General features: G+C 40.8%; 1 protein-coding gene across 1 annotated transcript; it reads left to right on the top strand.

Annotated features, from left to right (window-relative positions):
- Window positions 1-272: 272 nt before the first annotated feature.
- Window positions 273-8,900, top strand: mmp13a (matrix metallopeptidase 13a). Its single transcript, XM_048237072.1, is given in 10 exon segments — window positions 273-342; window positions 345-465; window positions 1,043-1,191; window positions 1,611-1,739; window positions 2,485-2,646; window positions 4,256-4,385; window positions 4,659-4,792; window positions 4,994-5,153; window positions 7,299-7,402; window positions 8,655-8,900. Coding segments are annotated over 10 exon segments (1,245 nt in total). The 5' UTR covers window positions 273-287; the 3' UTR covers window positions 8,756-8,900.
- Window positions 8,901-15,349: the final 6,449 nt, after the last annotated feature.

The following is a 15,349-nucleotide window of genomic DNA, read 5'->3' as shown; positions in this document are numbered from 1 at the left end:
CTATTCTTTTCTAGAAATACACAGATATGTTGTAGAAGTAGACTTATGATTGTTTCTCTTTTAGCAATTATACTATAAATATATTAGGCCTGCATAACTGGATGATCAACTATTATTTGCCATAAATTGTCTCAGTATAGTGTAGTATTTAGTAAGTGTTTTCTAGAAATGCATGAATATATATATCATGAAAATAACACAGACATTTAACTGTTGATCTCCCAAAGAAATACTTGAAGCGATTCTACAATCTGACGGAGGAGTCGACTCCCTCGGCCAGACGGCTGATGAGCCAAAGAAGTCGCATCCTGAGTGAGATGCAGAGCTTCTTCAAACTCAAGGCGTTCTGGACGAGGAGACGCTGGAGATCATGAGGAAGCCCAGGTGTGGCGTACCTGATGCGGTCGCCCGCTACAGCACCTTCGGACACAACCTCAAATGGCAAACAAACAAGCTCACATACAGGTAAACAAACAAGCTCACACAGGTAAACAAACAAGCTCACATCCAGGCAAACAAACAAGCTCAAATGGCAAACAAACAAGCTCACATACAGGTAAACAAACAACCTCAAATGGCAAACAAACAAGCTCACATACAGGTAAACAAACAAGCTGACACAGGTAAACAAACAAGCTCACATACAGGTAAACAAACAAGCTCATAAAGGTAACTCAGTCGTAACCCTTTCAAACAGATCTCATTTGATTCACTAGCATGACAAGACTGTGGAATATAGTGGAAGTAAGCAAGCTCATACTCAGACAAGTAAGGCAAAATGAAACAAAACAACATCAAAATGGTCAAGACATCGTAAAAACTGTAAGGCAATTCTAATTTTGCTAAGATATCAATGCACTGTAAATACAATGAAATTGATAAACAAACAAGCAAGCATAATGGAAATCGATACAATGTTTTGTATCTACTTTTCAATATCTCAATGTTCAAATGAGCTCTTTATATTTATATAAGTCAGTGTTGACCCTGAAAGTGAGTAAATAAACGAGTAAATAATGGAATGGTCTCTTCCCTCCTGTAGGATTGTGAACTACACGCCAGACCTGCCCACATCAGAAGTGGACAGCGCCATCGAGAAAGCCCTGCAAGTCTGGGCACAGGTGACTCCCCTGAGGTTCACACGCATCTACGCTGGCACGGCTGACATCATGGTCTCCTTCGGCAGCAGAGGTGTGGATACTACTCACAGTAATCCCAGAACTAACACACACTTTGTCCCTCATGAGTCACGCTTAATGATATTACAACACACACTTTGTCCCTCATGAGTCACGCTTAATAATATTTCCAAAGACACATCATCTTCAAGCCAGTTTAGTGACTTTGGCCTTGGAGATCATCTTCCATAGACAATGGACGACAAAAGACAATTTACTCAGGGAGAAATACAACACAAGAAGGAGATACAAACCAAGTGCCCATACAATAGAAATCCAACATGTTCTGAGCCATAGAGATGTGCTGTGAGATGTGCAGATGCATATTTATATTTGATGTTTTATTTGATGTATTTATACTTTATTTATACTTAATTTGATATTTTATTTGATATTATTTGACTTTATTTCTACCGTGCTTCTGTCTTGCAGACCATGGAGATTTCTACCCATTCGATGGGCCTGGTGGCACCTTGGCTCATGCATTCGCGCCCTCTCAAGGAATTGGAGGAGATGCTCATTTTGATGAGGACGAGACCTTCACTTTCCGCTCCTATCGAGGTAAACAAACTTGTTCACACCGCTTTGAGCCTCATTGATGCAGTCACATGGTCTGTTAAATGAGCCCATGTTTTAGAAGAGCAGGGTGTAAATCACATGGTCTGTTAAAGGAGAACTATGCAGGATTTAGCTTAGTTTAACTTAACTTAACAGTCATTGGAATGGTTATATGACTTTTTTCGGGTTGAATGGTGGCTGTCTCGCTTCCCCCTAGCGCCTGTGAGCGGAAAAACCCCCCTTGCAACTGTGGGCTGGCGGGCCGACGGTCTCAGTGTCAGGAAGTATAACGAGTGTAACGAATTGCTTTACTGCATTCAAATACACATACACGCCAGGCACCGGCTAGAAAAAGGTAGCAATGGAGTTTCTCAGACATTCGTCATGACAGCCAGTGAAAAGCAGCAGAAAGTGAGTAAACCGTTGTCGGAGGAACAGGGAAGAGGAAAACAACAGCCTGACCGATTGAGGAAAACGACAGACTGACCGATTGAGGAAAACGACAGACTGACCGATTGAGGAGTGTCGTAAATCATATACTACCTGCGAGCAAAAAGCGAAAAGCGTTGTTGTTGTTGTTGTTTACCATCATGACTAATGAATGGTATATCTCCAACTCTCTCAACTGAAGTGTAAGTGTTAGCACAGTTACAGGAGCGCAGTTGTTGTTGTTGTTGTTGATGTTGTTGTTGTCAACATGTTTGCTACACCCCATAACAGCGTGTTCCCTCTGTCCCCCTTCGGCCAGGTTATAACTTGTTCCTGGTGGCTGCCCATGAGTTTGGTCATTCTCTGGGCCTGTCTCACTCACAGGACGCAGGGGCACTCATGTATCCCGTCTACAGCTACAGAGACCCCGACACCTTCCTGCTGCCACGGGACGACGTCAACGGGATCCAGTCTCTCTACGGTAAACGCCAGCGTCTGAGCAGCCGTCATCTGCTGTAGCTGCACCCAGTAACGGTGCTGTAGGATGCTATGCTGCAGGTAGCAAGAGCTTAGCATGTGGCAGAAGTCAGATGTGTACAGGACTGGAGATGCTGTCCTGTTGTAGCAGAAGTCAGATGTGTACAGGGTGTACAGGACTGGAGATGCTGTCCTGCTGTAGCAGAAGTCAGATGTGTACAGGGTGTACAGGACTGGAGATGCTGTCCTGCTGTAGCAGAAGTCAGATGTGTACAGGGTGAACAGGACTGGAGATGGTGTCCTGCTGTAGGTCACAAGAGTGTAGCACATCTTATATTAGGCCATTACGTGTGGCACAGCAATTTATAAACGCAATACGTTTATATATCGCAAACGTCCGGAAATCCAACCCAGGACGACCACATTCAAAGCAGTTGTGTGGTCGCAAGTTGTGTTGTCCCTATCTGGACACAGAGATGTGTTAAAAACAACACAAGTTGTGTTGTCCCTATCTGGACACAGAGATGTGTTAAAAACAACACAAGTTGTGTTGCTTTCAGTGAGAAGACATGCAATCTGATGAGTGACAAACAAAAGCACATCTGTACAGCAGCTGAAGGGTGGCTCTGACATGTGCTTGCACAACATCCCTCAGCCTCACGAGTGTGTGTGTGTGTGTGTGTGTCTGTGTCTGTGTATGTCTGTGTGTGGGCTTAAAGTATAAGTATATATACTTTTTTAATCCCGTGAGGGAAATTTGGTAAACATTTGGCTTGCACAACATCCCTCAGCCTCACGAGAGCGACAAGTGGGAACATGCACGTCTCGCCCGCAGGTCGTATCTGTACAGCAGCTAGTTTAGCTGAAGTGAGGTGGTCAGGACACTGACAGAGTAAGGTGGTCAGGACACTGACAGAGTGAAGGGCCCAGGACACTGAGGTGGTCACACACTGACAGACTGAATAGGGACTGAAAAGGCTGGCCAAGGCCCCTGCTGGAGCAGTGCTGCTGGGAAATGTAGTTGAGTGTGAAGTGCTGCTGGGAAATGTAGTTGAGTGTAAAGTGCTGCTGGCAAATGCTGCTGGGAAATGTAGTTGAGTGTAAAGTGCTGCTGGGAAATGTAGTTGAGTGTGAAGTGCTGCTGGGAAATGTAGTTGAGTGTAAAGTGCTGCTGGGAAATGTAGTTGAGTGTGAAGTGCTGCTGGGAAATGTAGTTGAGTGTAAAGTGCTGATGGGAAATGTAGTTGAGTGTAAAAGTGCTGATCAGGCACCCATATTGGTATTGAGCAATAGCTTTATGATACCTTTTCTGATAACATGTTATGATATACATAAAGCACAAGTGACTGCAAGCACAAATAAATAGACAAACGTATCATTATCTGATGATCTACAGAAATAAGTCATCTGATTGGCCAATAACACACTGCTCAAAAAGTTATGTCATAATAGTTTATCATCAACTCTTCATTTGTTAGATTTATAGTGCAGCAGTCGAGGTTATTTTCAAGATTCACAATCTCTGGCTGTGAACCTGTTTAACATTTGTTCTAATTGTGTCAATAATTGAAAATTGTTTTGAAGAACATTAACAGAGCCATGTTGACTCATAGGTTCCAACCCTGACGTGGATGTAGTCAAACCAGAACCAGAACCTCCCACGACTCCCAACGCCTGTGATCCCCAGCTGGTCCTGGATGCCGTCACAACTCTACGCGGAGAAATGTTCTTCTTCAAGGACAGGTAGAACTTACAGCACACTAACCCAACACCTAAACCTAATGCACATAATGACGCTCTGTGTGATTCCCCTCTAGCTAAGTCTGTGTGCACATAATGATGCTCTGTGTGATTCCCCTCTAGCTAAGTCTGTGTGCACATAGAGGCACAACACTGATGCTCTGTGTGATTCTCCTCTAGCTAAGTCTGTGTGATTCTCCTCTAGCTAAGTCTGTGTGATTCCCCTCTAGCTAAGTCTGTGTGCACATAATGACGCTCTGTGTGATTCTCCTCTAGCTTCTTCTGGCGTAGCACCTCTCACAGCAGAAGAGCAGAGCAACACCTCATCAAAAGCTACTGGCCTCTTGCCCCTAACAACATCGATGCAGCTTACGAGAGCCGATCATCAGACCGAGTTTTCCTCATCAAAGGTGAGTTTGAGACAATTTTCAGTAAGTTTTATGTAGACATTCATCACAACCTTGTACTGATATGTTTTGATCAGTGAATATGATTCCTAAATGTTGAAAACTGGCACTCTGAGCCTCTCTCTGGCTGAGCTACAGGAGCAATACTTTATAAAAGACACATGTACACTTACTATTATTACTTGTTTGTTTTTGTGCATGCAGGCAGAAAAGTTTGGGCCCTTCACGGCTACAACGTTGAGAGTGGCTACCCGAAGAGCCTCCACAGTCTTGGACTCCCCATGTCTGTGAAGACGGTCAGTGCTGTCTTCCATGACCAACAGTCAGGAAAGAGCACATTCTTTACTGGCCACTACTACTACAGGTATGCATCTCACTTAGTTACCTTGGAAACAGCATATGCATGCCTCACTGGCCACTACTACTACAGGTATGCATCTCACTTAGTTACCTTGGAAACAGCATATGCATGCCTCACTGGCCACTACTACTACAGGTATGCATCTCACTTAGTTACCTTGGAAACAGCATATGCATGCCTCACTGGCCACTACTACTACAGGTATGCATCTCACTTAGTTACCTTGGAAACAGCATATGCATGCCTCACTGGCCACTACTACTACAGGTATGCATCTCACTTAGTTACCTTGGAAACAGCATATGCATGCCTCACTGGCCACTACTACAGGTATGCATCTCACTTAGTTACCTTGGAAACAGCATATGCATGCCTCACTGGCAACTACTACTACAGGTATGCATCTCACTTAGTTACCTTGGAAACAGCATATGTTGTCATAGGAATAGGAATTATACCTAAATTCATAATTCCTCTTAATCTTTTATGTACCAATATACATGAAAGAGTCCCTAGCTATTAAAACAGAATTCTGTCATTTCTCCACATTGAAGTGAAGGCATTTAGTAGACACTTTTATCAATGTTAAAATGAAGGCATTTAGTAGACACTTTTATCAACCTTAAAATGAAGGCATTTAGTAGACACTTTTATCAATGTTAAAATGAAGGCATTTAGTAGACACTTTTATCAATGTTAAAATGAAGGCATTTAGTAGACACTTTTATCAACCTTAAAATGAAGGCATTTAGTAGACACTTTTATCAATGTTAAAATGAAGGCATTTAGTAGACACTTTTATCAATGTTAAAATGAAGACTTTTATCAGTAGACACTTTTATCAACATTAAAATGAAGGCAATTAGTAGACACTTTTATCAACGTTAAAATGAAGGCATTTAGTAGACACTTTTATCAACCTTAAAATGAAGGCATTTAGTAGACACTTTTATCAACGTTAAAATAAAGGTATTTAGTAGACACTTTTATCAACGTTAAAATGAAGGCATTTAGTAGACACTTTTATCAACGTTAAAATGAAGGCATTTAGTAGACACTTTTATCAACGTTAAAATGAAGGCATTTAGTAGACACTTTTATCAACGTTAAAATAAAGGTATTTAGTAGACACTTTTATCAACGTTAAAATGAAGGCATTTAGTAGACACTTTTATCAACGTTAAAATAAAGGTATTTAGTAGACACTTTTATCAATGTTAAAATAAAGGTATTTAGTAGACACTTTTATCAACGTTAAAATAAAGGTATTTAGTAGACACTTTTATCAACGTTAAAATAAAGGTATTTAGTAGACACTTTTATCAACGTTAAAATAAAGGTATTTAGTAGACACTTTTATCAACGTTAAAATAAAAGGTATTTAGTAGACACTTTTATCAACGTTAAAATAAAGGCATTTAGTAGACACTTTTATCAACGTTAAAATAAAGGCATTTAGTAGACACTTTTATCAACGTTAAAATAAAGGTATTTAGTAGACACTTTTATCAACGTTAAAATAAAGGCATTTAGTAGACACTTTTATCAACGTTAAAATAAAGGTATTTAGTAGACACTTTTATCAACGTTAAAATAAAGGCATTTAGTAGACACTTTTATCAACGTTAAAATGAAGGCATTTAGTAGACACTTTTATCAACGTTAAAATGAAGGTATTTAGTAGACACTTTTATCCAAATCAATCTATCTTGCAATGGCTGGGAAACAAAGCCCAGTTGATCGTGTTCTAAGCAGCGATGTGCACCACCATGTTACTATGGTGCAACACCATGCCCATAATGTCACTACGGGGCACCTCCACGCCCATAATGTCACTACGGGGCAGTTCATGTCCATAATGTCACTACGGGGCACCTCCACGCCCATAATGTCACTACGGGGCAGTTCATGTCCATAATGTCACTACGGGGCAGTTCATGTCCATAATGTCACTACGGGGCAGTTCATGTCCATAATGTTACTACGGGGCAGTTCATGTCTTGGGTATCCTTTGGGTATGTCTGAATCCATACACACAAATTCCCCTAAAATGTCTTGCTAAAATTAATATTCATCAGTATTACCATACAGAAGATTGTTCTTAACATTTATTTTTATTGTAAAATTCTTATCTTGTTTTGTTTATAGTTATGACGAGAACAGAAGGGACATGGACCAGGGTTACCCCAAACTGGTGGATGAGGGGTTCCCCGGAATGACAGGAGAGGTCACTGCTGCCTTCCAGTATAGAGGTGAGTCAACAGCACAAACACACACATAATCTACTCAAACACACACATAATCTACTCAAACACATATAATCTACTCAAATACACATCCTCTACTACATTAACTCTACAAACACACATAATCTACTCAAACACACATCCTCTACTACATTAACTCTACAAACACACATAATCTACTCAAACACACTTTATCTACTACATTAACTCAACAAACACACATAATCTACTACATGAACTCTACAAACACACATAATCTACTCAAACACACATCCTCTACTACATTAACTCTACAAACACACACATAATCTACTCAAACACACATAATCTACTCAAACACACATCCTCTACTACATTAACTCTACAAACACACATAATCTACTCAAACACACATTATCTACTACATTAACTCTACAAACACACATAATCTACTCAAACACACATCCTCTACTACATTAACTCTACAAACACACATAATCTACTCAAACACACATAATCTACTCAAACACACATCCTCTACTACATTAACTCTACAAACACACATAATCTACTCAAACACACATTATCTACTACATGAACTCTACAAACACACATAATCTACTCAAACACACATCCTCTACTACATTAACTCTAGAAACACACATAATCTACTACATGAACTCTACAAACACACATAATCTACTCAAACACACATTATCTACTACATGAACTCTACAAACACACATAATCTACTACATGAACTCTACAAACACACATAATCTACTCAAACACACATCCTCTACTACATTAACTATACAAACACACATAATCTACTCAAACACACATTATCTACTACATTAACTCTACAAACACACATAATCTACTCAAACACACATAGGCCACCTCGACGCAACGTGGGGCAAAGATCAAGGCAGAAGAACAACTCTTTTGAACAATGCGCCCAACGTATGATCACAAAATCATGCCGAATGTGGACTGGAGATGCCTTAAAGCTCTTTAGGCTTTGCGCCTCTGACCAAGCGATTCAGATCGCCAAGATAGGGCCTTTTATCTATTCAAACACACACAATCTACTACTTTAACTATACAAACACACATAATCTACTCAAACACGCATAATCTACTACATTAACTCTGGTGTCAGACAACACAAACATTATCTCTGGTGTCTTGAAACAGCAATGCCATTTAAAGGAGTATGACGCTGAGTATGACGCCGAGTATGACGCTGAGTATGACGCTGTTGTTTTCTTTCCAGGCTTCGCCTACCTCTACAGTGGGCCCCACATATTTGAGTTCAGTTTCAGCAGCAAGAGGCTGTTTCGTGTCCTGAGGAACAGCTACTTCCTGAGATGTTAGATCAGATTTCTATGGTCATCACGACAAACTGTCAAATGATCAATTTCATGGGTTTACTATTCCATTACTTAAATGATAATATATTTTTTTCAATGAACACTATGAATATTTAAGATCTATGTAAAATATAGAGCTATCCTTGTTTTATGTCAGACATATTTAAAATTGCTCCAATAATGAGTTATGTAATAATAATTATAATAATGTGAAGATTTGAATGTTTTTGCGCCGTAGTCCAATGGTGTGGTTTTTAATCCTTTTTCCCTTTTGTATACTTGTTGATATATTGTCCCTTTTCTTTCAAATAAATAATTAATAATAATAATAATAATAAAAGATTTCTGTATGTTTATCTTTTTGAAAAACTTATATGAAACCTTAAACAATGAAACAATCTGCCTCTATAAATATATATTTAACAGTCTAGAGCATTGCCTCTCGTTTTAACGGCTATTTAGGCTATCCTGTCTAGGCTAATTTTCCTTCAACAATCTTTTTTCAGATGCAAAGCTATACTGTCAATACTGTCTCTTACAACTTAAAGTCAAATGAAAGTTTACAGTGACCTCTGCTGGCCTGATACTGTTTGTGCACTCTGTGTTACATGATCAGCCTCCCCTTGCAGGGCCTTGAGGGTTTCCAAACCATGTCTCCACCATGTCTCCACTAATGGGCCTCTTCATGATTTTGTGTGCGGGAGGACAACATGTATGATGTTTCTGTCACACATCAAGACTGGTATGACATGGAATTCCTTCACGCCGAGGGCTAGACTTATGCTAGGCAGTAACACTGCCATTTGTACTGTACTGGATCCTATAGCCTATATAGCTAGGCAATAACTCTGCTATCTGTACTGTACTGGACCCTATAGCCTGGATCTTATAGCCTATATACAGTGGGTCCCAGTTAAGTTTGGACGGACGGCTTCAGGAATCACGCACCCCATTTTCTCAGCAGAAATGGCACAAACTGCAGTTGACACAAACAACCACAAGGTGTCACTTCGGAGTTCTGCCACTACTATTTTTGATACGACTTGACTTACTGCTTCCATGATGCATTTTCCAAGTCAGTAGAACAATCAGAGAAAGCTGAGCCATTACCAAACATATATGATAATACAATAGCGTGAGTTTATATATCTTATACCCTATTTGTCACGGTTACTTATAGATTTGATAGTGTAACGATAAGCGCATGAGACTTTCAGCGGGGGCACGGGAACTTAAATTGATCACGGTAGTTTAAGCTTACACTTGACAAAACATTATAATATGAAAATGTAGACGCAATTGTTGTAAGATGGTGCAGCTCCTTTAAGACAGTAGCCCAGCCTAACAAGCAGATGTTGCAAAAAAGACGCAATTAATCAGAAATAAATAATGTAATCTGCATCGCTTTATTTAACAAACTGCAAGCAACAAGAGGGTTGAGTTTGCTGTGAGGCCAAACCCAAGAGCAGAGCCTATCTCCTAAGGCACTCGATAGGCTATAACGAGCTGTGTGCGCCTGGAAAGACAATAAGATGCTTTCTGAATAGCACAGCGAAGACGGCTCTGGTCATCCCATACACTCCCCCCACTTCCTGTAGCCTACCATTATGACTTTGCCGTTTTGGGACATTAAGCTTTTCACGTTAAGCCCCCCTCCCCCACCCCCTTCTTTCACACGCAGTGGGGGAGCGCGGGGCACAAAGTAACACTTTGGTAGACAAAGGAGGGTTCTCCGCGCTTCTGTCGTTTGGCCACAATCCGGTGCAACCAGGCCAGGACAGATATTTTAGAGCAGGGGTGTCAAACTAATTTTCATAGAGGGCCACATCATTGAATTTATAGGTTACTGAGGGCCACATAATCGGCGAACATGTGCATGGTGCAACCATGAAATCGGTATTGCAGTATGGCTTGTGTGTAATGGTCCTAACCACTTTAAAACAGTGTGGCTGAAATAAAAAACAAACAGCCTACAACAGTAACATTTTCAAATGCAACTTCTAGGCCTACAGTATTAGTTAACAACTGATCAATATGCATTCATGGACTGACATTGATGTGAATAAACTGCAGTCAATAATGTGCATAACAATGTCCATAACACATATCACCACTAAAATTAACTGTGGCTAAGAAAGGTACTGTGTGTGTGTGTGTGTGAGAGAGAGAGAGAGAGAGAGCGAGCTATGGTACGTACACCCACCCACCCCCACCCCCGCAAAAACAAATTCACGTGTGTACAATATTTGTCCGTTTCCCGTGTTTAGGTCCGTGCATTGCAAAACAAGTAGCCTACATAGCATAACAATATCCACATGCAATAATACAACAACAACGTCTACGATGACCTATTAATTTGGACAAATTGATACAGCCCTATAGCTAAAGTTACCTTTAGTTTTGTTCTATCGTACCGTGACGTTTAAACAGCTGTAATCTAACGTTCTGACAAGCACACCAATTGCCTACCTTGTTCTTGCCCATCTGGAATAACTCCTCTAGCTGTCTCCATCCTTTCTGTTTTCGTTGTTTAAACTTGTGATATCCATAACTAGTAAATTAGCCCAACATTGTGAGCTGATAACCATATATAGATAGCCGAGTAAAAGAAAACAACAAGTAGCCTAGTTATGTGCCTGCGTGCGTATTCTGTCTTTAAAGTTTAATAATGTTCTGCACCTTTTACTAAAGAATAAAGAAAATTAAGAAGACATCTGAGCTGCACTGGCGTCTCTCCTTCTCTCTAACACTTTTTGGCTTTGGCTAAATATTTCTAAAATCATTTGAGTTTCACTAGTCACATGTTTTAACAAGCAACACTTCTTATTGAACTAATAACAGACGTGTGTCGAAAATTTACTTTATTTTCCATCCGGAGAAATAACATATGCAGAGTCTACCAAGGTCAATCTTGCCAAAAAAGCCCTCAAACCTGAAAACACATGAGGCAAAAGTGCAAATAATCACAAAACTAACTAAACTAACACGCGCATATTTTTGTATTGCAATCATTGTAGCCTACAGTTGTAACAGCGCGTAACAGTCGTTTTACTCCCCGGATGCGCTCATTATAAAGAACGTTTAACGTGTCCCAAAAACAGCTATCAACTAATCACCAAACATCATATAAACAAGTATTGCCAGGAGTAACACCTTGCAAAAAATGATAACAATAGGCCTAGGCCTTTATACGGCTCTGCTACTGTCTAGATTCGAACTCAGAACTGCCTGAAAGTTGCAGACCTGTTCTGGAAATACGTGCATTAACCCACTCGACCGTCAGAATCTACTACGCCATCTGCTTCGAGTAGCCTATTGGGTAGGAATGTAGCCTACACTGGTTGCTGTGGCACAGTCTTGAGTGACCGAATTCGTTTTCCTTTGTCATATGAATGCTGTCATTTTGTTAACATTACTGTTAAGGAGATGCTGTAGGCAAAGGCTATATTTCAACCTCGTTAGTGTAGTAAAAAAAAATCAGAACTATTCACAAGGTTTCTGGGCAGCATATTTATGTTCTGTTAGCAAGCGAACTTCTCATGACTACCGACAAAGTAGCCTACTGCCAGCTGACGAAGCTCTCATTTTAAAACATTACTGAGAGACAGGCACTGTACAATCAAGAAATCTTGCCACTGAATCCAAAACTCACAGATAGACAGACATCATTTGGACAAAATATAGAGCATATTAACCTCCGTTGCTCAGCCAAATGCCTTCCTGTTACGTCCTGTTATCACGGAGTTACAGGCGATAAACGATTTTTGATGGTCACAAGTTTACTTCATTAGGGATTGTTCGTTATTTATTTAAGGGGCTACCGGAGGAGTTTTGGGAGCATTAGTCCAAAAAGACGTGACCCTCCCTCGCCAGCAATACATTTTTCTATGACCCTCCAAAGTGATTATGAAAAAATCACTGTCAACTTTTTCCGGGTTTATCACGTACTGTATTTTAACGTTTTCACATATTTGGCCATAAGCCGTTTATCATAGGCTATCACGAAACCAAACTACAAAGGCGAACACTTTAACAGGGGGAATTAATTGGGCATGAATCATGCTGAACGCTATTTCGCTACCTTAGAATAATAAGGTTCTATCTGCGTTTTGAGTAGGTACAACCGGGACGATTGAAACGGGGGACTGAAACGGGGGAATTTTGAGTGCTTCAGTTGGAAGTTGCATGACCCTCTCTTGCCTGCTAGAAATTGTTCAATGACCCTCCGACAGAATTGTTAAAAAAGACATGACCCTCCCCTGCCAATTGTCGCTGTCTTCCGCCCGCGCAATCTAGGGACTGTTCGTTATTTATTGAAGGGGCCACCGGAGGAATTTTGAGTGCTTCAGTTGGAAGTTGCATGACCCTCTCTTGCCTGCTAGAAATTGTTCAATGACCCTCCGACAGAATTGTTAAAAAAGACATGACCCTCCCCTGCCAATTGTCGCTGTCTTCCGCCCGCGCCACAGCCACACACTTTGTGATAACGTTCTAAAATCAATCTTTCCCGTGAGCTTGCATGCTACCTGTCCTTCCTTTTCAAATTTGTTGCGCCTGTTTGCACAATTTCACAAATAATCATATGTGATTAATAATATGACAAATAATCCCTGTGCACGGGGACCGAAACAATGCATGCCAACTTTTTCCGTGTTTAACTTTCCCCCACTGTCTTGCCGTTTTAATGTTTTCCCGTAGAATATCCCATATTTTAATACTCTCATTAACAGCCCTGCCATCGGGCTTGTCTCTGTGTTGCCCTACCCCTTGCCCTTCCAACGAAACAGATGTCTTCAAATCATCGTTTTCCTTGCATGAAGGCAATGAGTGATGTTAACCTATTTAAGTTTAACGGCGTGATTGTCGTGAGAGCACGATTCTTTGGCGCTTGCATGTTCGGCCTTATGTCTACGTGCGCACCTGAGGCTACTCAGCTGCAAGAGAAATAATTTCCCCTGTTTGTATGTTCACTGCAAGTTAGCCTACCATAACTTACCAACTCTGCACTGTAGACCCTAACTGGCTATTTATATTTTTCTGTGAAATAAGCAAATGTATTTGTTCAACTTTATGAAGCAGAATTACGCATAGGCTACTTGGAACATAATACATTTGACAAAGGACAGGTGTATGTTGCTAGTGACAAAATATTAACTTTCAGTTTTTTACGATGTCTTTGTCATGGGGAAGTGTTTTTCCCCATGCATTTATTCTAGGTTACTGTCAGTGACTGCCGTGAGAGAAGCGGGTTCTGTGTTTCGTTCATGTCAGTGACTGACGCGAGAGAAGCAGGGTCTGTGTTGTGTTGCGTTGCAGAGGTTTTGCTTCGTCTTGGCCGAGCGTCCAAACGAATCCTGTAAACGCACTGCCCGAAACCGCACTTTTCTGAAACCTGGTCCCAGAGTGGAGAAATCTGAAACCGTAGCCCGTTTGAATTAGTTTAGACAGCGAAACCGCACATCCTGCTTGCGTATCGATGATGTCATCGCCACACCTCAACTGCCCTGGACTTGCACTTATAGTATTGCCTAACAATACTAGTTTTCATACATGACATTACCTACGATTACACTCCGTAAGATAAATATCACAACTGGTGCTGCGCAGCGCCGATAGCTTATGACTTGGTGGACTGAACACTGTTTTTTCCAGGTGTTTTTTAATGCGTTCTAGCTACTGTCAGTGACGCGAGAGAACTTAAGTTATTAGGAAAGTGCAGTGTAAGTTTAGGCTACATTAATTTGTGCGTAGTGCCAGTGTCATTCATTTATTTTACATGTCTTACAACATATATACATGCATTCACAGTCGAAAGTGAAATCAGATATAAGCATACAAAGGCGGCTTAGAACTCACGTTAAGCCGATGGTAGCACACTGAATGCAAATCGCCGATTTGATTTGATGCAGGCAAGCGTATTGACTGTTACTAACGAAGGTTTTATAGCAATATTATAAATGTGGCGACAGAATAGCCTAGAACTTGGGTAAGCCTTGCGTTTAGTAGCCTAATTGCGGTGATAGCCAAAACTAATGTGAATCACGGACTATCCTACAATCAAAGAAAGTAAAGGCGATTAGTAGGCCTACCTGCGTTAGCCAAATAAAGGATGGGACTACACCCTTCACAAACCGTAAAATAAAGTTTATTAGTTTTACAGTTGACTACAGTTGACAGTTCACCATCAGTCCACACAAACAATTCTGGTTTCCTTGCACTAGCCATTTTGTCATAGCCTATTCTGTCTGTTTGTAAAGCACAAACTTTGGTCAATTTCTGTAAAGAAACAGTGGCACCTATAGGCCTGGGGAATGAAGTAACGTGTTGAGTCATGTTGAGATGGATCCGTTTGGACGCAAATATTCTTGATGCGGTTTCAGGAAAGACAGAGGAAAAAAAGATCGGTTTCGTACGTGTGGACTAGCCCTTAGATGGCAGGAAAAATCTTCACGATAGTCCTATTAACTAACCACCCGATTCACGTTGGCTGGGGGGAAGGGGGGCCATCAGACAATTGTGCCCAGTTAATCCGGCCCTGCCCCCAAAAAATCACACCTTCCCACCTCTGACAGCCTAAAAGAAGTCAAGAGGACTCCTT

The sequence above is a fragment of the Alosa alosa genome, chromosome 2 (genome assembly GCF_017589495.1).
Source record: "Alosa alosa isolate M-15738 ecotype Scorff River chromosome 2, AALO_Geno_1.1, whole genome shotgun sequence".
In the NCBI taxonomy this organism is placed as follows: domain Eukaryota; kingdom Metazoa; phylum Chordata; class Actinopteri; order Clupeiformes; family Clupeidae; genus Alosa; species Alosa alosa.
The sequence above is the reverse complement of the archived record's forward strand: the minus strand, read 5'-3'. Positions and strand labels throughout refer to the sequence as shown.